The 27,021-nt window shown below is 46.5% G+C and overlaps 1 protein-coding gene across 1 annotated transcript in view; it reads left to right on the forward strand.

Annotated features, from left to right (window-relative positions):
- LOC121539749 (latent-transforming growth factor beta-binding protein 2-like) overlaps positions 1–27,021 on the forward strand; it is a 157,378-nt gene that overhangs the window by 96,026 nt on the left and 34,331 nt on the right. The window contains exons 9-15 of the mRNA XM_041848457.2: positions 7,676–7,750; positions 22,121–22,243; positions 22,351–22,515; positions 23,992–24,456; positions 25,158–25,177; positions 25,371–25,407; positions 26,174–26,275. Of these exons, the coding sequence (XP_041704391.2) occupies positions 7,676–7,750; positions 22,121–22,243; positions 22,351–22,515; positions 23,992–24,456; positions 25,158–25,177; positions 25,371–25,407; positions 26,174–26,275 (987 nt within the window). The remainder of the gene's footprint in view (positions 1–7,675; positions 7,751–22,120; positions 22,244–22,350; positions 22,516–23,991; positions 24,457–25,157; positions 25,178–25,370; positions 25,408–26,173; positions 26,276–27,021) is intronic.

The raw sequence follows: 27,021 nt of genomic DNA on the forward strand, positions 1-27,021 counted from the left end.
GGATCAGAGGTCCCTCGGGGCCCACATAAATCACAGTCCCAACCACAGGAGCCCTGGCCCTGGAGCCACTTCCTCCCCAGGCCACCGAGATCACAGCGTAATGTCACAGCATGTTGATGTCAGCCTCCTGGCCCTCTGCCCCTCCTTCCTCAACCCAACTCCACCCCACCAGGCCCACCCTACACTGAGAAAGCACCCTCTCTTTTACTCTGACTCTCTCTGTTTCTCTGTCCCTCAATTTCTCTGTCTCTCTCTCCCTCTCTCTCTCTCATGGGGATGTTATTCCTGAACATTAGATCAATAAAATAAGATGAGGAGGAGGAGGAGGAGAGGGCCACGTTACAAATCACCCCACATGAAATCATCCCTCCCAGTCCCAAGGAGAAATATTGAATCTGCCATTCATTTAGGACCAAAGCATGTGCTATTTACTTTTTATTAGCAGTGATCAAACATTGAACACTTGTTAATGACCAACATCAAAACCGAGCAAAGGGTGTGACTTGTTCAAAACAACACAGACTGAGCTAAACATCTGCTGTGGTCCATGCCAAGGTCCAGGCTTTGCTCTCTCTCTTTGCTGCTGCAGCCTCTCTCTCATGGTGATTAGACAGAGACGTTTCCATCCTTTGACAGGTTCTGATTTGTTCTGTGTTGATTTAGCTTAACGCCAGGTGCAAACAGTGTGATGGAATCTATTAGATAGACAGCAGTGTGGCTAATGAGGGCTGTCTGGGCCTGGCTGCTCACAGGTATAAATCCTAATGCAGACATAATCTATCTGTCCCATAGAGCACCGCTGTCCAAGGCACTGTGCCAGTGAGTTGGAGGCACCTGGAAATGAAATTTGTGTTGCATGGCTTAATAAGATACATGTTAGGCCTGTTCATCAAAGGGTATGGACTATACCAATTCATCTCTTGGCCTTGCCCCAGTGGTAAATATTTCATATTGAGTGGCGGCAGTGGGGGATTATGGGAGAATGTGTGTCTGTTTAAATGGGAGGTCACAACCACACCACCATGGGCATCGTAAAGAAGGGAGGAGAGGAGAAAATGATAAACTGTCAAACTACAAACAAATCATGTTAAACACTGAGACAATTAATAGGATGTTTTTTAATAAGGATTCAATCAAGCCAAACATGAATGAGATCAATGCCTTGATCGAAGCAGCTCAATTGTCTTTATAGAATGTCTGCCACAACATGGTATTTGTCGGTGCCTGTGAACACACAGCTGGGAATGTCATTTACTCAATATCAAACTTTTAGCTGGTATACTGAGTTTTTTTTTAAAGACAAATGTTTGCTTTGCATGAGTGTTTTTATGTCTGGGGCTGATCTCATCATGGGGATGTTGATGTTAGACTAATTCTTTACATTTTAGTTATTTAGCAGACGGTCTTATCAAGAGTGACTGGTCCCCCGTGGGAGTCGTTGCATGGACCATGCTCTACCAACTGAACCACAGGGGACATAGGCTCATGTGGGTGTCTCGTCTCGTCTGATGTCCCAGCGCTTGACTGGCTGGCTGCTACTGAAGATCTTATTTACAGGGCTCGTGATATGGGCCATGCCAGATTGGCAACCTTGGCGTGTGCCAAACAGACTTTCTGCTTTGAACGCAAATTACTTCCCCTTAGCTGTTTTCTCTAATCAGCCATTGGCCAGGAGGCCAGAGGGAGATGGCTTCTTTATCATCTTCCTCTTAAAGGGAATGAAACAACTCCTTGTGATTAAAGAGTTGAGTTTGGTTTGCCCCTTGGGCTCTCCATGGCACCAGTTTGTCCCATGGCGGTTTGTTCTCAGAAAGCATGTTGCTTAAAGGGTCTTGAAGGGTCTTGGCACTCATGTCTGTTGTGTTCCTATAGAATAGCTAACGTTAGAATGGAGAGAGAAGATCGTCTCCCCTTCTGTGGATTGCATCCATTCCCCCTCACTGGCCTACCACTTCTTCTCAGGTTCTCCAGCTAGGGTTCTGGATAAGCCTGGGGGTAGGGGGTGACTGGGGGCAGGCCTCATGGGGGAGCTTGATAGTAGGGCTGAGGCAGTACAGTACATTGTGGGTTCAGTACAGTGCCCTCTGCCTGTGATGGATGTGCCATTCGGACCTCTAAATAGGCATCCACATAATGATTGCACTAAATTACAAATTAGATTTCTGTCAAGCAGAACCCATTTGACTAGCTAGACCTGCCCCTCTTGCTCCCCACTCCCTCTCTCTCTCTCTCTCTCCTTACCATCACTCTCTAAATACCCTCAGTAAACCCCCACATGTCAAAATGCCTATTTTGAAGAATGTCCTGAAGTAGCTTTGACTCCTGTTTTAGAGTAGAGCTTTTGCTGACATTTATTTGGCACTCAAAAGAAAGAGATGCCACCTACTAAGACATTGTATATGACGCTTTAAAGCTTCTATATGTATCTTTTTGGGCGACCCGATCAAATTCACATAGAAATCTGCCATTCTCATTGAAAGCAAGTCTAAGAAGCGGTAGATCTGTTTTATATGCGCTATTTCTATATTTCCTGTTCTTAAGTTTCGTTTTGCGTCTTTTACTTTTGGTTTTGTACACCAGCTTCAAACAGCTGAAAATACAATATTTTTGGTTATTGAAAATATATTTCACAGTGGTTTAGATGAAACTTAGGCGAACTATATGGATTTTAGCAACCAGGAAAGGCGAAGCGATTTCTGCATATTGCACCTTTAACTGTTTACAAGCAAATATTACTGAATGGTTGCAAATAAAATGCCAGACGCAATTTAGAGATGACTGGTGAAGTACAACAAATCAATCAGGGGTGACAGTCTTTTGCAATGAATGAATGAAGGGGGATTCAAGTAAGGCCAACAGTCTGTGTCCCTGTGCTTCCTCTTTGTAAAGCACAATGAATATGCGCCAGTCTCTCTGTCCCAGCATCCATGTAACCAGGGGGAACACTAATGATGCAGCAAGGTCACTCTTGCGTTCGACTGCATTGGGATCTGTGACAATGAACATTGTCTGGGTCAGCATGACGGCATGTCAAATCCATTCCACAGTGGCATTCTACCCACAGTAGGTTACAAAACATCCCGACCTAGGATATATGCTAGATACATTTTGCTCTTTGGGTATACGTTTGTTGTCGATTGCACTGGCCTATATCTAGGGCCCAGAGTTTTTCCTGGTAAGGTAGATAGGCAAAACTTCTGGTCCTATTTATGCAGTATCTTTTTTGTTTGCCATTGTCTTTAGCAGTGGGTTGACCATAGAGATGATTTGTCATCTCAGGTAACCTGCAGGTGAAGCTACTTCAGACAGACCTGCTCTCCTCTGTGTTCCCTCTAGTCTCTCAGTAGTAATAAGCATCCCTTGGCATGTGCTCCTGCAGTCACTCAGGGCAAAATCTGATCCTGTCCTCATGGGGGGGGTCGCACCTGCCACACCCGCTGCCCCGTCACAACAGCTCATTACCCAGAAGCATCCCTGGTGATTCCAGGGGCACAGGGCGGGACGGGCAGACAGGAACAGGCGCTTCGCTTTGACACGATTATCTCCGACCCAGCAGGGGAGCTCCCTTCTGGTCTGACCCACTTCTGATCTGCTGTGTGAACCTACAGGTACTTCCACTAGCCCTTCCTGCTCCACAGCCCTGAACTCACACTGTTAGACTCTCACAACCACTCAGAACACAGATGGGATGACATTGAAAATGATGATGAAATAAATAAGATAGATAGATTGTACATTACAGGTAGACAACAAGACTCTGTCACTCTCAGGCCTCCAGATCAACACCCTGCAGTCCTCTGCAGCACTGCCTGAAGAGAAACTTCCCCTCAGGGCTCAGGGCCCGCTCTGCCAGGGAAGAGCCTGTAGGGAAGAGAACATGTTTTCATAGGTACTGGAGGTGAAATTCATGCTGCGCTCCAAATCACATTACAGATACTGTATGAGAGCAGTATTCATCATGTCTGACTTAGGGGGATCGATATTGATGGTATTTATGGAGCTCACATATACAGTTTGTCATACTGTGTACATGTTTCAAGCTATGAATGAGCGTGTTTGTGCATACAGTATATGCTGGAATTTTTTTATCAGATGAAATCTCAACATCCTTTTCAAAGCTTGTGTATGGTGCGATGCCAGTCTCAATTTGATGAACTGGAAAAGACAAGAATGGTCTGGAAGTCACATGAAGTAAAAAAAAAAGTATACTCTTCCGCTGGATGTAAAGGGAGGGAATACACTGTATTGTCCCATCATGTTGAAATGAAAAAGACACCCTAGCCAGACACTACTAAATCATGAGGAGGGCCATTCTCCTTTCAACATGTGTTTGATGATATTCTAGGAAGCTCTTCGTTTGTGTCTCCTCTTTCACCTTTCCATAACTGTGAACTGTGACTAATCACATTGCTCCTGTCCAGCATTCTGCTCCGATTATCCCCTACCTCAATACCACCTCACCCATTTCCCTCCTTCCCTACAAGTAAAGGCTCAGTCCTGGACATCTGATATTGAGAATAGCCTCCTTCCCCGGTACCAACAACTAAAGGAGCATGCCCTGCCCTGACTGGGTGTCACGATCGTCAGGGTAAGGAGTAGACCAAGGCGCAGCGTTGCAGGCAAACATACTCATTTATTTAGCGAAACGTGATCAAAAGACGGAAACGTGACAGTACACGGTATAACACAACCAACTCGAAACAAGAACCCACAAAACACAAAGGAAAACCGACAGTTTAAATATGGCTCCCAATCAGAGACAACCAGCAAACAGCTGACACTCGTTGCCTCTGATTGGGAGTCACTCAGGCCAACATAGAAAATGACAAACTAGAACCCCCAACATAGAAATATAACACATAGAATAAACACACCCTGGCTCAACAAATAGAGTCCCAGAGCCAGGGTGTGACAGTACCCCCCCCTAAAGGCGCAGACTGCGACCGCGCCTCAATAAGAGCTAAACAGGGGAGGGCTGGGTGGGCATACCTCCTCGGCGGCGGTTCTGGCTCCGGCCTTGCCCACCACCCTCCAATCAACCCCCCATAGCGCCCCTGGTCCGGTCTAGCCCCGCTGGCCGGAGCCGGACTGACGACACGCACCCCTGGCTTGGTGCGTGGAGCAGGAACGGACCGGACCGGGCTGACGATGCGCGCCCCTGGCTTGGTGCGTGGAGTAGCAACTAGCCGGACCGGGCTGACGACTCGCACCCCTGGCTTTGTGCGTGGAGCCGGAACGGGCCTCACCGGACTGACGACTCGCATCCCTGGCTTGGTGCGTGGAGTCGGAACGGGCCTCACCGAACTGACGACTCGCACCCCTGGCTTGGTGCGTGGAGCCGGAACGGGCCTCACCGGACTGACGACTCGCACCCCTGGCTTGGTGCGTGGGCCGAACGGGCCTCACCGGACTGGACGACTCGCACCCCTGGCTTGGTGCGTGGAGCCGAACGGGCCTCACCGGACTGACGACTCGCTCCCCTGGCTTGGTGCGAGTAGCAGGAACGGGCTGGACCAGGCTGACGACTCGCACCCCTGGCTTGGTGCGAGTAGCAGGAACGTTCTGGACCAGGCTGACGACTCGCACCCCTGGCTTGGTGCGAGTGGTAGGAACAGGCTGGACCAGGCTGACGACTCGCACCCCTGGCTTGGTGCGAGTGGCAGGAACAGGCCGGGCCGGGCTGGCGACGCGCACTGTAGGTTTGGTGCGAGTGGCAGGAACAGGCCGGGCCGGGCTGGCGACGCACACCGTAGGCTTGGTGCGAGTGGCAGGAACAGGCCGGGCCGGGCTGGCGACGCGCACCGTAGGTTTGGTGCGAGTGGCAGGAACAGGCTGGGCCGGGCTGGCGACGCACACCGTAGGTTTGGTGCGTGGAGCAGGGACAGGCCGGGCTGGGCTGGCGACGCACCCCGTAGGCTTGGTGCGTGGAGCAGGGACAGGCCGGGCTGGGCTGGCGACGCACCCCGTAGGCTTGGTGCGTGGAGCAGGGACAGGCCGGGCTGGGCTGGCGACGCACCCCGTAGGCTTGGTGCGTGGAGCAGGAACAGGCCGGGCTGGGCTGGCGACGCACACCGTAGGCTTGGTGCGTGGAGCAGGGACAGGCCGGACCGGGCTGCCGACGCACACCATAGGCTTGGTGCGTGAAGCAGGAACAGGCCGGACCGGGCTGGCGACGCATACCGTAGGTTTGGTGCGAGGAGCAGGAACAGGCCGGACCGGGCTGGCGACGCGCACCGTACACTTGATGCGAGGGGCTGGAACAGACCGTACTGGGGACACACACCACTGGCTCTACCTCGGGATCTGGAACGGGCCGGACCGGACTGGTAACACACCCCAGTACCTCTCGCCGTGCCTCTACACCTTCCCTCCCTGCTTTGACCAGTGGCCCCCGTAACCTGGTGGCCTTCTGAATCCGCCCCTTTTCTGCCTCCGTCAGCCCCGTCGTCCATGCCGTGTGCCCCCCTAAAATTTTTTTGGGGTTGCCTCTCGACCGTCCAACGCTGACACTGCTTACGCCGTTGCTCCTCTCTCCGTCGCCTCTCAATTGTCTCACTCCATGGCCGGCGATCCATCCCGGCCAGGATCTCCTCCCAGGTCCAGGACCCCTGCCCGTCCAAAATCTGTTCCCACGTCCAGGCTGCCGATTCCTGGACACGCTGCTTGGTCCTGGTATGGTGGGTTCTTCTGTCACGATCGTCAGGGTAAGGAGTAGACCAAGGCGCAGCGTTGCAGGCAAACATACTCATTTATTTAGCGAAACGTGATCAAAAGACGGAAACGTGACAGTACACGGTATAACACAACCAACTCGAAACAAGAACCCACAAAACACAAAGGAAAACCGACAGTTTAAATATGGCTCCCAATCAGAGACAACCAGCAAACAGCTGACACTCGTTGCCTCTGATTGGGAGTCACTCAGGCCAACATAGAAAATGACAAACTAGAACCCCCAACATAGAAATATAACACATAGAATAAACACACCCTGGCTCAACAAATAGAGTCCCAGAGCCAGGGTGTGACACTGGGTGCCGAATGAATAATGACATCATGTTTTCAGGCCTCAGTGAGTGTATGGCCGCGCTGGGGGCATGAATGTACACAGAGTGCTATTCACAATGCCGCTTCTGTCAACCTCTAAAGTACCCTGCTGAAGGACATGCTGCATGAGGAGATTGTTATTGTTTTAGTAGAACAAGCAAAAATAAATATGTGCAGCACCCTTGCAAGGACCCCAGTAAGTGGATTTTTGCCGTGGTTGGTGACACAGGTCATGGCTGTGGCATGTGTTTCCTCCAAGCAATGTATGATGTACAGGCTCTCTTTTTCTGTGTATGTGTCCCCAGGGTCTATGTAATATGATAATTAATGACGTGTGGTGTTGTTGATGATTGTGTGTGATGGCGGTACTGTCTTTACTGGCTTATAACTGTGGTTGATGGGGATCCATTTATATGGCATCATTGGGGTGTCACGCAGGGCCCAGCTGTGGGTCCCCATCTCATTTCTCCCCCTGCTAAGCTCAGCACATCTGTAACATCTGGTCCCCTGCTTCACATGAGCATCCCTCTCCCTACATCTGTGTGTTATGGATGCAATGCTTTTTAACGTAGGCAAGCAGAATGTGATGTCTCTTTCTCTAATCAGTGCTTTTTCCTTTTTCCCGCAGCGTATGCAGTGATTGCGAACGGCCAAGTGGAATGCCCCAAGGGTTACAAGAGGGTGAACCTGACTCATTGTCAAGGTAAGAGGAAGGAAAGATGATGTCCTGTTGTTTTGCTTGTGTTTAGTAATACCAGAGTGCATTGGTTACAAACCTTTTCTGAGTCAAGATCACTTTCGCAGTCAAAAACCAAGCTGAGATCTACCGCTCAGATTTGTTTTTAAACATGAAGTAACATTAACCTAATAAAAACAGTTCTGTAGGAATGAGGTTTGTGCAGTAGGTCTAATACATTATCACAGCATATTGGCTATATGCCTGGCCTGCCAATATTGTTCTTCTCAGACCATATTATATTTCAAAACTCAAGCTTTGATAACCAAATAGATTAGTTGGTGTAGCACTTCCGAGGCACCGCTGAGCATAAATTGAAATAATTTGCAAGTAATTTGCTTTTTATTTTACTGGACTGATGGTACCTGCATCTGATTGTCATGGTGCTTTCAAGACAACTGGGAACTCAGGGAAAAAATGAGGTCAAATCATGACGTCAGTGATCTTCAGGTCGGAAAGTCGGAGCTCTAGAAAGATGCCAGCGTTTCCGAGTTGGAATTCCGAGTTGGATGACCATCAAAACTATTTTTCTCAGTCGGATCTCGTTTATTTTTTGGGAGTTCCAAGATGTCTTGAACACACTGATGTCGGAAGTCGGAGATTTCCGAGTTACCAGTTCCCAGTTGTTTTGAACATGCCATTAGTCTCAGCAGAGGGAGGGAGAGAGCAGCAGAGGGTCCGCCTCTCACGGTCCCTACTCTCTCCTTTCTTTCCTCCGGTGAGACTGACCAGAGAGAGAAGACACCATCTTCCACCTGATGGCCAAACTCAAGTCGCACCTGCACAAATTCATGTTGTTACTATGACCAGAGAAAGTTAAATATTTCTCAATATTAAAATAGACACGACGAGCTGCTAATAATAATAAAAAATGCAGGCCTATTGATACACTGGCTACTCATTCATTGCAGCTGCAGTGCGAGTGGAAGTAGGGAGAAGCGCGTTTTTATGTTTTTTAATAGTGTTGAATAAAAACAGTGTTGACAGTGCTGAATAAAAACGTAGATATGAACTCACTCATAAAAACAGCAGCTCTTTGCTGTATTTTTTGACAGTCTCTCTCTGGTCATTGTTTTAAAAGTTATGAAATCTCTTGTAGGCTAGTATCAAACTTTGCTGTGGCCCGGGGTCGTGGAAGCTGTAGGCATGGTGATTTGAGCTATCCGATTGATTTAGCCACAGATATTTCATTAACTTTTTTCTCATGATGTATTCTAACATAGCTGCCTGTACCATGTCTGCATTGAATTCAAATTACCCAAGTCAACCCTCACACATGCATTGTGTTGCAACCACACTCCATCAAATCCTATACTCAACTTTATGTCTTTGTTGTGAGAAAAACAGTTTACAGGGACTGCCCATACATTACCATGCTGAACAAGCCCCCAGGGCCTGTATAAAAGTATTCCTGTCTGTATGTCTTGCCCACTGGGAACAGGGTCATGAATACAATAAGCTGTGGCCTGGGTCAGAGGTCAGCTGCCAATAAGCCCCAGGAGGGAGTGGTGTTTTTAATTGCTCTGTGGAGGTCTGTATGGGGAGTGCTATACGGCAGGCTGTGATTATGGTTAATGTGTGGAGGTTTGTATGGGGAGCGCTATACGGCAGGCTGTGATTATGGTTGTGTGTTTCCCAGTGGTTTATGGGGAGCTGTGTATCCCAAAGCCTTTTGTTAAACTTCTGTTACAGTTTGTTGCTCAACGCTCCAACAAAATCTGTCGGCGGGGGAATGAAGGCATGTCTTCCAGCTCACCCATCCACCTGTGTGTGAAAACAAACTGTGCCTGTTCGTCCCTGAGCGCGTTACATGCCTCACTCCTCACAGCCTTTTAGTGAGCCCTGTCAGCCTGCTGACTGTTATATAAGAGATAACCACACACAGCATCCACAGTGTACTGTATAGACTGTAGATAACTACAGAGAGAGAGATAATCACTTATAAGATGTTGTTAAATCATATTGGAATTCAAAGATAAGATCAATAGGTCTATTTTGGCCTGAACAGATATGTATTACCTCATACATCAGTGATTTCTAGATGTTTCTCATGCTTTTCTCCCAATATAGTTTCTGTCAGTGCTGATGACTATCAGTTAGATTTATGATCAGCTCTTCCACTCCCAACTTCCCAACACTTGATTCATGGTTTTGTATTCTGGATGGCATCGCATACTGAATCTTATGGAGTGCACCGTCATAAATTGATCATTTAAAAAATAATCACTAACCAATGTTAAATGTGGTTATGTAGATGTTATAATGGTTTGAAATGGACAAAAATTACACACATTAATGATGCATCATCATCACCAGTCAAATTCAACTGGTTTTCTGAGCTGCATGGCAAATACTGTAGTAGAGTGTATTGTGGATATTGCGGGTTTATCTAATTTGTGGTGATAGAGTTATAAAGTTATTAAGCTGGGAAATTATTTTCCATTCCTCACATATATGAAAAGGAAAAAAAAAGCTGTGGACAAGGACACTTTATGCTGTCCAAAATGGTGTCAAGAGTTGCCAGCAAACACAGTATTTAATCTAACTTTGATTCAGCTTGCTTTTTCTGATCACTTCAAGATGTTCTCCCTTCACAGTCCCTCATTTTTTGAGGTTGAAAAAACAAACTGACAGATATTGACTATTTACTGGCTCGCTTCAAAGTCTTATAACCCATTCTGCTGGAGCTCCATTCCCGAAGATTATTTTGAATTTCAGCCTTCAGAACAACTGCCAAGGAGGCAAAAATAAGATTTTTCTGGGATTCTGTCATTATAATCAAGCAGGTGTACTACTTGCCAAAGCATGAATCCTCACTTTGAGCTCCCTGCTCTATATTTCACAGGAGGAGAAAGAGTCTTGTGTCATATTCTGTGTCTGAGCACAGACGTGATTCACCCTGCTCTCTCTTTCTACTCCTGCCGCTGGGCTTGGTGGCGTACAGTGGGCCTCGCGTCACAGATAGGATGGCCCCTCAGAAACACAAGCTGTTTTGTGACCTCAGTGATCAGGACAGGCACGTATCTTCCAAACACTCCAGAAAAACACTCTTGAGAAACTGGTTCAGTTGGTGTCACCTACAGTGGGGGAAAAAAGTATTTAGTCAGCCACCAATTGTGCAAGTTCTCCCACTTAAAAAGATGAGAGAGGCCTGTAATTTTCATCATAGGTACACGTCAACTATGACAGACAAATTGAGAAGAAAAAAAATCCAGAAAATCACATTGTAGGATTTTTTATGAATTTATTTGCAAATTATGGTGGAAAATACAGTGGGGGAAAAAAAGCATTTAGTCAGCCACCAATTGTGCAAGTTCTCCCACTTAAAAAGATGAGAGAGGCCTGTAATTTTCATCATAGGTACACGTCAACTATGACAGACAAATTGAGAAAAAAAATCCAGAAAATCACATTGTAGGATTTTTTATGAATTTACTTGCAAATTATGGTGGAAAATAAGTATTTGGTCACCTACAAACAAGCAAGATTTCTGGCTCTCACAGACCTGTAACTTCTTCTTTAAGAGGCTCCTCTGTCCTCCACTCATTACCTGTATTAATGGCACCTGTTTGAACTTGTTATCAGTATTAAAGACACCTGTCCACAACCTCAAACAGTCACACTCCAAACTCCACTATGGCCAAGAGCAAAGAGCTGTCAAAGGACACCAGCAACAAAATTGTAGACCTGCACCAGGCTGGGAAGACTGAATCTGCAATAGGTAAGCAGCTTGGTTTGAAGAAATCAACTGTGGGAGCAATTATTAGGAAATGGAAGACATACAAGACCACTGATAATCTCCCTTGATCTGGGGCTCCACGCAAGATCTCACCCCGTGGGGTCAAAATGATCACAAGAACGGTGAGCAAAAATCCCAGCACCACACGGGTGGACCTAGTGAATGACCTGCAGAGAGCTGGGACCAAAGTAACAAAGCCTACCATCAGTAACACACTACGCCGCCAGGGACTCAAATCCTGCAGTGCCAGACGTGTCCCCCTGCTTAAGCCAGTACATGTCCAGGCCCGTCTGAAGTTTGCTAGAGTGCATTTGGATGATCCAGAAGAAGATTGGGAGAATGTCATATGGTCAGATGAAACCAAAATATAACTTTTTGGTAAAAACTCAACTCGTCGTGTTTGGAGGACAAAGAATGCTGAGTTGCATCCAAAGAACACCATACCTACTGTGAAGCATGGGGGGTGGAAACATCATGCTTTGGGGCTGTTTTTCTGCAAAGGGACCAGGACGACTGATCCGTGTAAAGGAAATAATGAATGGGGCCATGTATCGTGAGATTTTGAGTGAAAACCTCCTTCCATCAGCAAGGGCATTGAAGATGAAACGTGGCTGGGTCTTTCAGCATGACAATGATCCCAAACACACCGCCCGGGCAACGAAGGAGTGGCTTCGTAAGAACCATTTCAAGGTCCTGGAGTGGCCTAGCCAGTCTCCAGATCTCAACCCCATAGAAAATCTTTGGAGGGAGTTGAAAGTCCGTGTTGCCCAGTGACAGCCCCAAAACATCACTGCTCTAGAGGAGATCTGCATGGAGGAATGGGCCAAAATACCAGCAACAGTGTGTGAAAACCTTGTGAAGACTTACAGAAAACGTTTGACCTGTGTCATTGCCAACAAAGGGTGTTTAACAAAGTATTGAGAAACTTTTGTTATTGACCAAATACTTATTTTCCACCATAATTTGCAAATAAATTCATAAAAAATCCTACAATGTGATTTTCTGGATTTTTTTTCTCATTTTGTCTGTCATAGTTGACGTGTACCTATGATGAAAATTACAGGCCTCTCTCATCTTTTTAAGTGGGAGAACTTGCACAATTGGTGGCTGACTAAATACTTTTTTCCCCCACTGTATAGGGCTTCTTATGTAATGGAACATCTATGGCCTCACTGCCATACATTTACTATGGGCTAATTCTATTGTGAGTGGGGTCAGTAAGTCTCTAGAGACAGCAGGTCACATTGTTAGTTAGCCTATTGTCACGTTCGCTTAAGGAGGAGGACCAATGCGCAGCGTTGAATGCGTACATATTATTTATTAAACAGATCACCCGATCAAAACAACGAACGAAACGTGAAGTCCTTCGATACACACAAACCAAAAGGAACAAGAAACCACAACACAAAGTGAAAAGACCGATAGTTAAATATGGCTCCCAATCAGAGACAACCAGCTGACACTCGTTGCCTCTGATTGGGAGTCACTCAGGCCAACATAGATATACAAAACATAGACTTACACACCCTGGCTCAACATAACATAGTCCCCAGAGCCAGGGCGTGACAGTACCCCCAAAGGCGCGGACTCCGGCCGCGCCAAACAACCACAACAGGGGAGGGACCGGGTGGGCACTCCGCCTCGGCGGCGGATCCGGCTCGGACATGACCCAGGCACGGGTTGTGCTTGACTGACGACGCACACCCCTGGCTTGATGCGTGGAGGAGGAACGGGCCGGACCGGGCTGACGAAGCGCACCCCTGACTTGGTGCGGGAGCAGGAATGAGCCGGACCGGGCTGACGACGCGCACCACTGACCTGGTGCGGGGAGCTTGGATGGGCCGGACTGGGCTGGCGACGCGCACCACAGACTTGGTGCGGAGAGAAGGAACGGGCCGGACAGGGCTGACGAAACGCACCATAGACTTGGTGCGGAGAGCAGGCACGGGCCGTGCCGGACTGACGACGCACACCACTGGCTTGGTGCGGGAAGCTTGGATGGGCCGGACTGGGCTGGCGACGCGCACCACAGACTTGGTGCGGAGAGCAGGAACGGGCCGTGCCAGACTGACGACGCACACCACTGGCTTGGTGCGGGAAGCTTGGATGGGCCGGACTGGGCTGGCGACGCGCACCACAGACTTGGTGCGGAGAGCAGGAATGGGCCGGACCGGGCTGGCGACGCGCACCACCGACTTGGTACGGAGAGCAGGAACGGGCCGGACAGGGCTGACGACGCCGCACCACAGGCTCGGTGCGAGAGGCAGGAACAGGCCGAACTGCACTGGGGACACACGCCACTGGCCCTATGCAGGGATCAGGAACGGGCCGGACCGGACTGGTAATACACCCCAGTACCTCTCGCCGTGCCTCCACACTTTCCCTCTCCTCTGTGACCAGTGGCCCCCTTAACCTGGCGGCCTCCTCTTCACACCCGCTGGACCGCTCCATCGCGGCCTCCTGCTGGTCCGACGTCGTGAGCCCCCCCCTAAAAAATTTCTGGGGGTCTCTCCTCCCCGTGGGCCAGGCCTCCATCGTTCTCGCCAGACTCTCACCCCACTGCTCCAAAGTCCAACCTCTCTCCTCTTCTCTTGGCTTGGCCCAGTCGAGACTCCTACTCAACTGCTCCCAAGTCCATCCTCTCTCTTCTTCACGCTGCTTGGTCCTGTTATGGTGGTTTCTTCTGTCACGTTCGCTTAAGGAGGAGGACCAATGCGCAGCGTTGAATGCGTACATATTATTTATTAAACAGATCACCCGATCAAAACAACGAACGAAACGTGAAGTCCTTCGATACACACAAACCAAAAGGAACAAGAAACCACAACACAAAGTGAAAAGACCGATAGTTAAATATGGCTCCCAATCAGAGACAACCAGCTGACACTCGTTGCCTCTGATTGGGAGTCACTCAGGCCAACATAGATATACAAAACATAGACTTACACACCCTGGCTCAACATAACATAGTCCCCAGAGCCAGGGCGTGACACCTATATCTATGTAGAAGTTATGGATTGAGATTTGACACGTGTTCCAGAACACATCATCCTATGTTATTTACAGATAGAGAGAGTATAGACAGGAAGACAGGCAGGCATTTCCATATTGGGCTTTTGAGGAAGAACACATTGCTATTCAGCTAAGGACAGGTCAAGTTCTTACTTGTAACTGAGAAACATGTATCTCCAATTAATAGCAGCTTTGGCAAGGTTTGTAAAAGGAACACTCACTCTTCCCAAATCCTCGAATGGATGGGGATTTTGCTTCATGACTTATGTTTAGCGTCTGATTCAAAACATTTAAACAGCTCTGTCTTATTTGACAGAGAACCTCCCAGTCCCCACTAGCAGTACTCAACAATAATCCTGGATATTGCTGTTAAATAAAGTATGGCTAGGTCAAATAAAATAAAATGTTATTGGTCCCTTACACATATTTAGCAGATGTTATTGCAGGTGTAGCGAAATGCTTGTATGTATTTCCTTTACAATTGCAGTAAATAATTATCCTGGTTGTTTATGTGAATCCTCTACAAGCTTATTTTGGCCCTGTGGTCATAAAGTGAGAAATGACAGGTCGGGTGAGTTCAGGGCAGGCAGGTTGTCAGTTTAAACGCAGTCAGGGGACTCTTTGGATGGAGTCATCATTCCTCGTCATTACTACAATAACAATGGTGTCATGAGAAACCTGTCGAGGAGAACTCTGATGGACGTGTGTTCCATCTGTGCTGTAAATAATATCAGAGAATGTCTCTGGCAGAATGAGCGAGCGACCAACCATGAAGTCAGATAGGTGTTGAGATTAGAGTAAGTCATGACAGGCTTTCATGCTAGTCATTTCCAATCCCGTAGCACTATCACTAACCTGGAATCAACCTGACCCTGGATTACAGACCCCATGTGATGAAGGAAGGCTGAGCCTAACGTTGAACTACATCCAGATAACATGCAGCTTAAACTGGTCTCAAGTAGTCCCTATAGTCCCACACCGCCTCCACAAGCAGTGTTGTTGTGTCTCTGAGTGGGAGGTAGCAGAGTTATGTTTCCCCAAGAGACATGGTTTGGTTAGAGGTCACAGTGTATAACTCCATGAAAGCAGTTGTCCATTGCATCTTCTTTATGTGCCCTGTGGCTCACCCAAACAGGAAATAATGTCCGCCCATTTGCTTACACTTGAGTCTGCCTGTTTACATCATTACTAACAGAGGGGCTGGGGAAAGTTCATGAGTGGGTCAGCTAACGTTATGACCTTGAACTGGTTCCCCTTTTAATCCCCCATACCACCAACACACATGCATGCACACAGACACACACACACATGCACACACACAGGCATGCACACACAGGCACGGACACGCCATTCCTTCCAGTTCTCTGCTGCCAATGACTGGAACGAACTGCAAAAATCTCTGAAGCTGGAGACTCTTATCTCCCTCACTAACTTTAAGCGTCAGTTGTCAGAGCAGCTTACCGATCACTGCACCTGTACACAGCCTTTCTGAAATTAGCCCACCCAACTACCTCATCCCCATATTGTTATTTATTTTGCTAATTTGCACCCCAGTATCTCTATTTGCACATTATCTTTTGCACATCTATCATTCCAGTGTTAATACGAAATTGTAACTATTTTGCACTATGGTCTATTTATTGCCTTACCTCCATAACTTACTACATTCGCACACACTGTATATATATTTTCTGTTGTATTTTTGACTTTATGTTTTGTTTACCCCATATGTAACTCTGTGTTGTTGTTTTTATCGCACTGCTTTGCTTTATCTTGGCCAGGTCGCAGTTGTAAATTAGAACTTGTTCTCAACTGGCTTACCTGGTTAAATAAAGGTGAAATAAAAAAAATAAAAAATAAAACACAGACACACACACAGACACACACAGACACACACACGCATGCACACACAGACACACACACACACACACAGACACACTCACATACACACAAACACAAAGACACACACACACACAGCGAGAGAGAGAGGCCTGTACTCACATTATAGTTTTGCTTTTCCTCCCATCACTCCCCAGACCTTCCCTGTTCCCTTATAAGCTCTCTTTTTCCACCGGCCAGCACAACAGCAAAACAAGAGCAGATTCATTATTATTGGGAAAATCTGCCATGGCAGCTTGTCAGGTTCCAGTCGTCATGGCGATGGGAAAAGGCCTAATGTTTCACTCTTTGTTTAACACTAGAACCGCCATAGGCCAATGGCCACTGACATTTGATTTTGTAAAAATTAAAAAGCAGCCCAAAAAAAATCTGACCTGCTCCTTCCCTGACTTTTCCTAAATGTTTGTATTTTACACTGCTCATTTGTCAGAATTTTGAAATCACAAACAGAAAAGTATTTAGAGCCTTTTTACCTGTTTTTTTCACACCTATTCCTAACTTAACCAGCCAAGACAATGTGCTGTAGGACGTTGGTACCCAGCCAGGCGCTAATGCTTCTCTTTCTCCTCACTGAATGAATGACAAATTAATGAATGGGCAATAAATGTGCACCTAACTGAATGATTAGGCCTAACTGAATGATAAGGAGGGTGAAGAGGTTGATTAATGATGAGTTTGTGTTATGCCTATTTATCAGCAGCAAATAATTTGACCACACACCTTGGGGGTTGATACCATTCTCTTTTACGTTTTACTTTGTAAAAAGAAGCTGTTATGAGACTGTTTTATTTACTATTACTCTATTACTAATCAAATGTATTGTAAGGGAAACGAAAACATGCTACTTGTTGCAGTAGGCCTTTAGAATAATTCAAACATATCCTTGAGTCTATCCAGCGAAGCAAACGATGCCAGCCCACTGAATGAATGACAAATGGATGGAATGGGCAATAATTGTGCAAGTTACTTCACAATCAAATTTAAATTAGGCCTAACTGAATGATGAGGGTGAAGATATAGATTTAATCTAGAACAACAATAGTGTAATGTTGAGTTTGTGTTATGCTTATTTATCATCGTTGGCGCTCATGTTAATAATTTGACCGTGCGCCTTGCATGTTGATACCATTCTATTTTACGCTACAGGACTGTTTTATTTACTGTAACTCTATTAGTAATCTAATGTATTGTAAGGGAAACGAAAACATGCTATGTGTTGCAGTAGGCCTTTAGAATAATGCAAAACATATCCTTGACTATCTAACTTAATGAGAGGGAAACAAACGATGCCAGTCAGCCTGCACAGCTGGCCCATCGAAACTACACCTAAACTATACCGAAACTAATTTCACAAATAATAAGAGTTAGCCTATAAACAAGATTAAATTGACAATAATCTGATGAGCATATTCTGCAGGTTCTATTACACTTACCTTTGTCAAATAACTCTCATAATTCAAGAGGTGCAGCTCTATTTCCAAATGTCACTTTTCCCAAGAATATCCGTGCTGTCCATGCATTCAGTACATGACCAGTCGCGCAGCAGTATTGGTCTGACTACTAAGCAAAAACTAGTAACATAATAAACGTACAATTTAAATATGCTAGTCTGTCGTCAATGGATGAATGGGCGATAGAAACCAGATAGAAACGGATAATGGTGCATGTGACTTCAATGAACTGAATTATGTACTTATAGGCTGAAAGGCCAGGCGGTTCTAGTGAAAGAAAAACTGCCTGGGCTCAAATGTGGTGGTATGACTAAGAGGCTGAGGCATGTGGTGCTCTGCTCCTGCCTCCTGCCTCCAGCCTGCTGCGTCCTTCCCCCGGCTGCTAGATACCTCCTCTGGCAGGTTGGGAGACTCAGGAGCACGGCTATCAGCTGTTGAATGGACACATAAACACTTACCACCACGCCGCTATCTTTTCTCCTTCCCGCACATGGTTCAGGGGGGAAAAAACACTCTGTGCCTCTAGTATATTCCCTGACCTAAGCTTATAGGATGCATTGACCTTCGTCACAGTATGGGAAATAAACTGTAGGAACAGGGATGCTAATCTATAATATTCCCCATCTCTGCTCGGTTTCCAACTATCCTGCTCTTTCAGGAAAATAGCCACCTCTCTCTCTCTCTCTCTCTCTCTCTCTCTCTCTCTCTCTCTCTCTCTCTCTCTCTCTCTCTCTCTCTCTCTCTCTCTCTCTCTCTCTCTCTCTCTCATGTCATCTAGGGCACCTATCACATGTCATTTAGGGCATTTATCACGTCATCTAGGGCATCTATCATATGTCATCTAGGGCATCTGGAGGGGATGGCTGCAGTTTTACAGGCTCCTAACCAACTGTGCTATTTTGTTAGTTTTTTCGCGTTGTTTGTAACTTATTTTTTAACTTATTATGTACATAATGTTGCTGCTACTGTCTCTTATGACCGAAAATAACTTCTGGACATCAGAACAGCGATTACTCACCTCGCACTGGACGAAGATCTTTTCTTTAATGAGTCCGACACAAAGGATATACTGCTTTCTCGGGAACGGGCCCAAATCCCTGTCATTTGCGTGAAGAAAAGACTGAGAAAAAGGGGGCGGAGGTCGGGCTGCCTTCTGAGAATTCGTAGGCGAGTGAGTAAACTTCCACTACCATCAGTTCTATTGGCCTATGTGCAATCATTGGAAAACAAAATGGATGATCTATGATCAAGAATATCCTACCAACGGGATATTAAAAACTGTAATATCTTATGTTTCACTGAGTTGTGGCTGAACGACGACAAGGATAATATAAAGCTGGCGGGATTTTCCATGCATCGGCAGGACAGAGAATCTACGTCTGGTAAGCTAAAGGCTAGAGCTGCCATTTTCAAGGAGCAGGACACTAATCCGGACGCTTATAAGAAATCCCGCTACGCCCTCAGATGAACCATCAAACAGGCAACGCGTCAATACAGGATTAAGCTTGAATCCTACTACACCAACTCTGATGCTCGTCGGATGTGGAAGGGCTTGCAAACTATTACGGACTACAAAAAGGAAACCCAGCCGCGAGCTGCCCAGTGACGCAAGCCTACCAGACGAGCTAAATGCCTTTAATGCTCACTTTGAGGCAAGCAACACTGAAGCATGCATGAGAGCACCAGCTGTTCCGGACGACTGTGTGATAAGGCTCTCGGTAGCCGATGTGAGCAAGACCTTTAAACAGGTCAACATTCACAAAGCCGCGGGGCCAGACGGATCTCCCTGACTGAGTCCGTAATACCTACATGTTTCAAGCAGACCACCATAGTCCCTGTGCCCAAGGAAGCGAAGGTAACCTGCCTAAATTATTACCGCCCCGTAGCACTCACGTCGGTAGCCATGATGTGGATACCCTAGACCCACTCCAATTCGCGTATCGCCCCAACAGATCCACAGATGACGCAATCTCAATTGCACACCACACTGCCCTTTCCCACCTGGAAAAAAGGAACACCTATGTGAGAATGCTGTTCATTGACTACAGCTCAGCGTTCAACACCATAGTGCCCACAAAGCTCATCACTAAGCTAAGGACCCTGGGACTAAACACCTCCCTCTGCAACTGGATCCTGGACTTCCTGACGGGCAGCCCCCAGGTGGTAAGGGTAGGCAACAACACGTCTGCCACGCTGATCCTCAACACTGGGGCCCCTCAGGGGTGCGTGCTTAGTCCCCTCCTGTACTCCCTGTTCACCCACGACTGCATGGCCAAACACGACACCAACACCATCATTAAGTTTGCTGATGACACAACAGTGGTAGGCCTGATCACCAACAACGATGAGGCAGCCTATAGGGAGGAGGTTAGAGACCTGGCAGTGTGGTGCCAGGACAACAACCTCTCCCTCAATGTGAGCAAGAGAAAGGAGATGATCGTGGACTACAGGAACAGGCCCCCATTAACATCGATGGGGCTGTAGTGGAGCGGGTCGAGAGTTTAAAGTTCCTTGGTGTCCACATCACCAATAAACTATCATGGTCACACCAAGACAGTCGTGAAGAGGGAACGACAACACCTTTTCCCCCTTAGGAGACTGAAAATATTTGGCATGGGTCCCCAGATCCTCAAAAAGTTCTACAGCTGCACCATCGAGAGCATCCTGACCGGTTGCATCACCGCCTGGTATGGCAACTGCTCGGCATCTGACCGCAAGGCGCTACAGAGGGTAGTGCGTACGGCCCAGTACATCACTGGGGCCAAGCTTCCTGTCATCCAGGACCTTTATACTAGGCGGTGTCAGAGGAAAGCCCAAAGAATTGTCAAAGACTCCAGTCACCCAAGTCATAGACTGTTCTCTCTGCTACCACACGTCAGGCGATACCGGAGCGCCAAGTCTAGAATCAAAAGGCTCCTTAACAGCTTCTACCCCCAAGCCATAAGATTGCTGAACAATTAATCAAATGGCCACCCGGACTATTTAGAATGACACCCCCCCCTCCATTTGTTTATACACTGCTGCTACCCGCTGTCTATTATCTATGTATAGTCACTTTACCCCTACCTACATGTACAAATTACCTAAACTAACATGTACCCCCGCACATTGACTCGGTACCGGTACCCCCTGTATATAGCCTCATTATTGTTATTTTATTGTGTGATTTTTTATTTTTTTTTTACTTTAGTTTATTTAGTAAATATTTTCTTAACTCTTTCTTGAACTGCATTGTTGGTTAAGGGCTGGTAAGTAAGCATTTCACGGTAAGGTCTACACCTGTTGTATTCCGCGCATGTGACAAATAAAGTTTGATTTGATTTGATGTCATTTAGGGCATCTATCACATGTCATCTACAGTATTTATCACATAATCTAGGGCAGGGTTCTTCAATTCCGGTCCTGGAGGGACGAAACTCCTCTGTTTTTCATCCTCTCCTTCTAATCAGGGGCTAATTCAGACCTGGGACACCAGGTAAGTGCAATTAACTAGCAGGTAGAAATAAAAAACAGAAGTGTTTCGGCCCTCCAGGACCGGAATTGAAGAACCCTGATCTAGGGCATCTATCATATGTCATCTAGGGCATCTATCATATGTAATCTAGGGCATCTATCATATGTCATCTAGGGCATCTATCACGTCATCTAGGGCATCTATCATATGTCATCTAGGGCATCTATCATATGTCATCTAGGGCATCTATCATATATCATCTAGGGCATCTATCAAATGTCATCTAGGGCATCTATCATATATCATCTAGGGCATCTATCATATGTCATCTAGGGCATCTATCATATATCATCTAGGGCATCTATCATATGTAATCTAGGGCATCTATCACATGTTATCTAGGCCATCTATCATATGCCATCACTTGCCAGTAGCTCATGGTTTTGATTACTTACACCCCATAGTGATACTTGGGCACCTCTCAATGTGTGAAGATGACAAAGGACTCACTTCATCCATCTTCTCTAGCTGTCAGAAACATTGTTGTAGAATACAACACATTTTGGTGTATGGGAGTCTGTAATAAATATAGACTTAGGGCTGATGAGGGAAAGTAACTTATTCCTATAAATGAAGATGTGTAATTGGATATGAGTTCAACATGACCTAAATAAATAGTTTTTCGTTAGTCAGATTGTTTTCTTTGCCATCCTGACACCCAACATATTGTTATAACCCAACAGTCAGATACTGTACTACCATGGTGTGTTTTCTTCTCCCAGACATCAACGAGTGCCTGATGAGTGGGATCTGTAAGAACGCTGAGTGTCTGAACACCAGAGGAAGCTACAGATGCACCTGTAAACCAGGCTACATGCTGGACCCTGCCAGGAGCCACTGTGTCTGTGAGTACTCCTACTGTCTGTTGCTATGACTGATGGCCTGTCTGTCTTATGGTCTTTCCTTGGTGTGTGAAGTCTGTCTGATGGAGGCGCATTTGATTTTTGGATAGCGGACAAGGCTGTGTCGGACCAGAGGGAGATGTGTTACCGCTCAGCATCAGCGGGGACCTGCTCTCTGCCGCTCACCCAGCACATCACCAAGCAGATCTGCTGCTGCAGCCGTGTGGGCAAGGCCTGGGGCACGGCCTGCGAGAGGTGCCCTCTGCCAGACACAGGTACCCACGCACACAGACCATACTACTACCGCTCTGTCTATTGCTCTCTCTCTCTCTAGTACATGCAGTGGAGATGGCCACTCCCAACCTCGATGAACTGGTCAAATACTTTGATTACACTAGGTGAACATTTATTGGCTGGGTTGGATTTTAAAGGCGGTATGAAATGTGTGATCTTAGGGTGCATATTGTGATCTTAATGAAAGCATATGTGCTACTTAACACGACAGTCGTTCAGGCTTCACTCACCAGATTATACTGGCTGCCTCAGCCCGCCAGTCATGTAATGCAGTTCAACGATAACCCAAAGTGTTTAATGTGGAATAAGCACAAAACAACATAACCTTCATATGTCAAAGCTGTATAATATTATAATAGTGGGAGTCAATCTTGTATCACACAGGTTCTCGGAGGGAAATGCCAGTAATAGTCCAGCTAGGTCCCCCCCTGAAAAAAAGAGTCAAGCCAAATGGAAAACAGGAAATGGTTTTCATCCGCTTTTTTCTTGCCAATTTGATCTTCAAAGTCAGAGAAACTAACATTATTCAGAGCAGTGCCCGTTTCGGTGAGTGATTCATGGAGGTTGTCACAGATCAGATATTTGAGAGCCAGACCAGACCTCCATGGTGCTCTGCCAGACTAGTACTCTACTCTGTGGCTCTGTGTGCAGATACAGTCCACACACAGCCTGATTACCCAGAGTCAGACACTGGCTGTTGTATGGCCTGACAATCTGTCAGAGCCATGTTGAACACAGAGAATCCAGACTCATTATTAGTAGTTTGGTAATAGGAGCACGTTGACTTGACATCATGTCAGACTTAAGGCTCTGATGTGGATACAGCCACAAACCCCCATCTCCATCCGCATTATAGACATCAGTCAGGAGACTATCATCCTATCCACGCTTCCTGCACTTAACCACAGTGCTATCAGTATTAGAGATTCTCTGTCCTTTATAACATTCGCCTCTGTTCCAGAGGCCTCTGTTCCAGGTCAGGCAGGGGACAATACTATTTAAATGTAATAGATTCACCCATGCTGAAGTCTTTTGGGCTCCAACACAAAGAGATGCAATCACCCTCCTTTTATCTCTACAGTCAGTCTTCTACTGCCCAGAGTTCAAAGGTCAGTTATGTTACATGATCGTCTACTTCCCCCTTGGCACTGCCCTGAGCCTGTGTCTGACACATCCAAATCCACCCTATGATATCCTCTCTGACGGCTGTCACTGCCCTGGCAGCTCCCTCCCTGGCCATGGCTGAAACCCAATCCCTTTCACAGAGAGACTACAGTATGGCATGCTGTACATAATGGTATTACACGGATGGCTTATGGTATTGCTGCGAACACCAGACAGAAATACGATCCATAATTACTGTCTGGCAGCGTTTCATGTTAGTTCAGGAGCCCAAGGGGGGAATAAGGCCTTATGATGTTTTCTATGGTTCTTTGTTTGCCCCTGTACGCCTGCAGACCATTTCAAGGAGATCTGTCCCGCTGGCCACGGCTACACATACTCGCGCTCCGATGTGCAGATCTCCCTTAGACAGCTGGAGGAAGAGGAACTGAGGAGGACAGGCGTTTCCTGGGAGTCCCAGAACCCTAGCCACCCCCAACTGCCCCAGCAGCCAGCTCAGCCCCCGCAGCAGCTGCCCCACTTCCCACAGACCCCACAGATCCCACAATACCCCCACCAACCACAACACCCACACCATCCACAGGAGATCCCCCAGACCCCACAGTACCCCCACCATCCACAGCACCCCCAAGAGCTCCCACAACACCCCCACCATCCAGAGCACCCCCAAGAGTTCCCACAGCACCCCCAGACACCTCAGAACCCTCAGTACCCTCACATCCCACAACAGCCCCGGTACCCTCTCCATCCAGACCCAGACACACAGCATCCAGCTGGGGAGACCCACAGCCATCCTCAAGGTGAGAACAATAATATTATTATGCATACTTTATTGTGGCGTTTGTGTCCAAATAAGGTAGTCAGTCGACCACTGATAATATTATTTCTGCAACATACTGTACTAAAATGGATTTAAACTTACAAGGTTACACAATGGAAACCCTTTTAGTAGACAAGGACAAAGTAGCTATTTACACAGATGACAACAGGATGTTTTCTATCCACAAATAACAGCTTTATCCTCATCTACTAAATATGAAACAGTATTTGCTTCCCCTATCTGTCAGAATACACCTCCCCTATCGTTTGAGCAGAGGACTTAATCCACACAGGTCAAACATCTGTGACCTCTGGATCTTCTGTGAAACATTCATCTGATTTGCAGTTCTGAGATAATTTATCGCCATGGCCCGAGCAAAATGATTTATATTAGGAGACCATAAATATTTATAGATTGTGTCTTAATTATCTGAGATATCTATTCCCCCTCTTTATTAGCATTGTTCCATGTACTGTAGTGTACATTATTATCAGAGTCCAGGTCTTCTCCCCGGCTTAAGGGATACATGTTTTATTAGAAACAAAGACCTTAAGATGGCGTCTAAACAGTAAAACGCCCGATGAGAACATAGATTGATATCTCAATGGTAATATGTGATAATGCTAACAGAATGTCAGCTTTCTTTACTGATAAAACGGCCTCTTCTCTCTCTCCTAACAGATGTGGAAATATTGAACCCGGTGAGCTCCTCTTCTCCAAAAAAAAGCACATGCTTTTGAAATGTTTATTGTAGAAAAAGCTTCCAGCATCTCTCAGCTGTAAGACACATATGGTATTAAGTCTTTAAATTCAAGATATGAAGAACATATTTGAGTTTGATGGTTATAACTTGTTTTATAACCCAATTATAACCTATTCTTGCTTATTCCACAGTCTCCTGTTGCGACCGACTCACCATTGAAGTACCCAGGTAATTTATCTAATTTCCAATTAATCAAAGAACCTCGTCACAATGGTGTCTGTTCATATTCATAACTCATAATCACGGTTTCAGCCTGTAATTTACTGTGGTGTTTTTAGACAGTGGTCCTGCACCTCATGGTGCATTGATAAAGCCAATGAGCGCACCTGAGAAAACAGAGTTTTACCATGCAGTCAGGCAAATGGGGTCCTGATCCATTTTCTATAAATCGCTCACACATAGCACACAGCAGAGGCAGCCAATGAAAACATTGATAAAGTCTATAGGTTGAGTTGATCTATGATAAAGTCTATAGGTTGAGTTGATCTATGATAAAGTCTATAGGTTGAGTTGATCTATGATAAAGTCTATAGGTTGAGTTGATCTATGAGTCCCGCTGATGTCTTTTATTGTGCTGTTTTTAGCAAGCAGAAAGGGCATATTTCATCTTTACATCACTGCCATGCTACCGTAGGATGACCTCGTGAGTGATTATCATGCCATTACCGGTGTCACGTCTACTCCCGCTCCCCCTCTCACGCGCTCGAGGTCGCCAGTTGACTGTTCATTACGCACACCTGCCACGAACGTTACGCGCACCTGCGTGGTATTATGAGACTCACCTGGACTCCATCACCTTCCTGATTACCTCCCCTATATCTGTCACTCCCTTCGGGTTATTCCCCAGGCGTTATTGATTCTGTTCCTGTGTTTCATGTCTGGACGCTACTCGTATTTCTCTCTCTCTCTCTTTCTCCCCCAACTCTCTCTCCAGTAGATGCAGTAGAGAAAGTCACTCCTGACTCTCCCATCAACCTGGGACCTGAGTCTGTGGGTCAGGATACAGCCTTCATCAACGTGGCCACTCAGGTCACAGGTGAGAGTCATGGTCACAATACACTACATGGCCACGTCACGTCAATGAAATTACGTTCAACCAACGGGGAATAGACGTTGAATTGACATCTGGGAATAGTGGGGACTGTGCCTTCGACTTCCACTGATGCTACATTATTAACAGTACATTAAGAGATACAGTTTTTGATGGGGTGACAAGGTTTGGTAATCCAAGTAATTGGAACAGTCTATTCATAATTCTCCCCAATAACTATTTAAATGTTGACTTGCAAGCTTTATTCTTTCTAGATACAGATGGGATTTCTCAATTAATTTGTGAGTTGTGTCCAACAGGCCTGTTTGATATATATTTCTGAGGGCTGACCTATAGTTTAGCAAGGGGAAGCAGAGCATGTGTTGTCCTCTTAGTGGACCCTTTCCTCCAAGCCAACTTGGCTTCAGGCTTCCGAGCAGCACAGAGGGTGAGAGAGCGAGAAACCAGAGAGAGTGTGCCTTTTGGAAGAGGAAACTGGATTGGACAGGCGCCAGGCGCCAGGCCTGCATGAAGAGAAGAGAGAGAAGACTGTGTGTTAGTGACTTGCGGTCATCCTATGGAGAGGGTCAGCGCTCTGAGCCAAACCCAGCAGCCCACCCTCAGCTCGTGCTTACAATAACCACTTTGGACTGAAACAAACAACTGACAAGTCCAGTGACAGGCTTAATAGTGCATTGCCATCCTTCTCATCCTGACCCTTAATGAGAACTCCCTGCCCTCTGTTAGAATAT

Source organism: Coregonus clupeaformis, chromosome 25, assembly GCF_020615455.1.
Source record: "Coregonus clupeaformis isolate EN_2021a chromosome 25, ASM2061545v1, whole genome shotgun sequence".
NCBI lineage: Eukaryota > Metazoa > Chordata > Actinopteri > Salmoniformes > Salmonidae > Coregonus > Coregonus clupeaformis.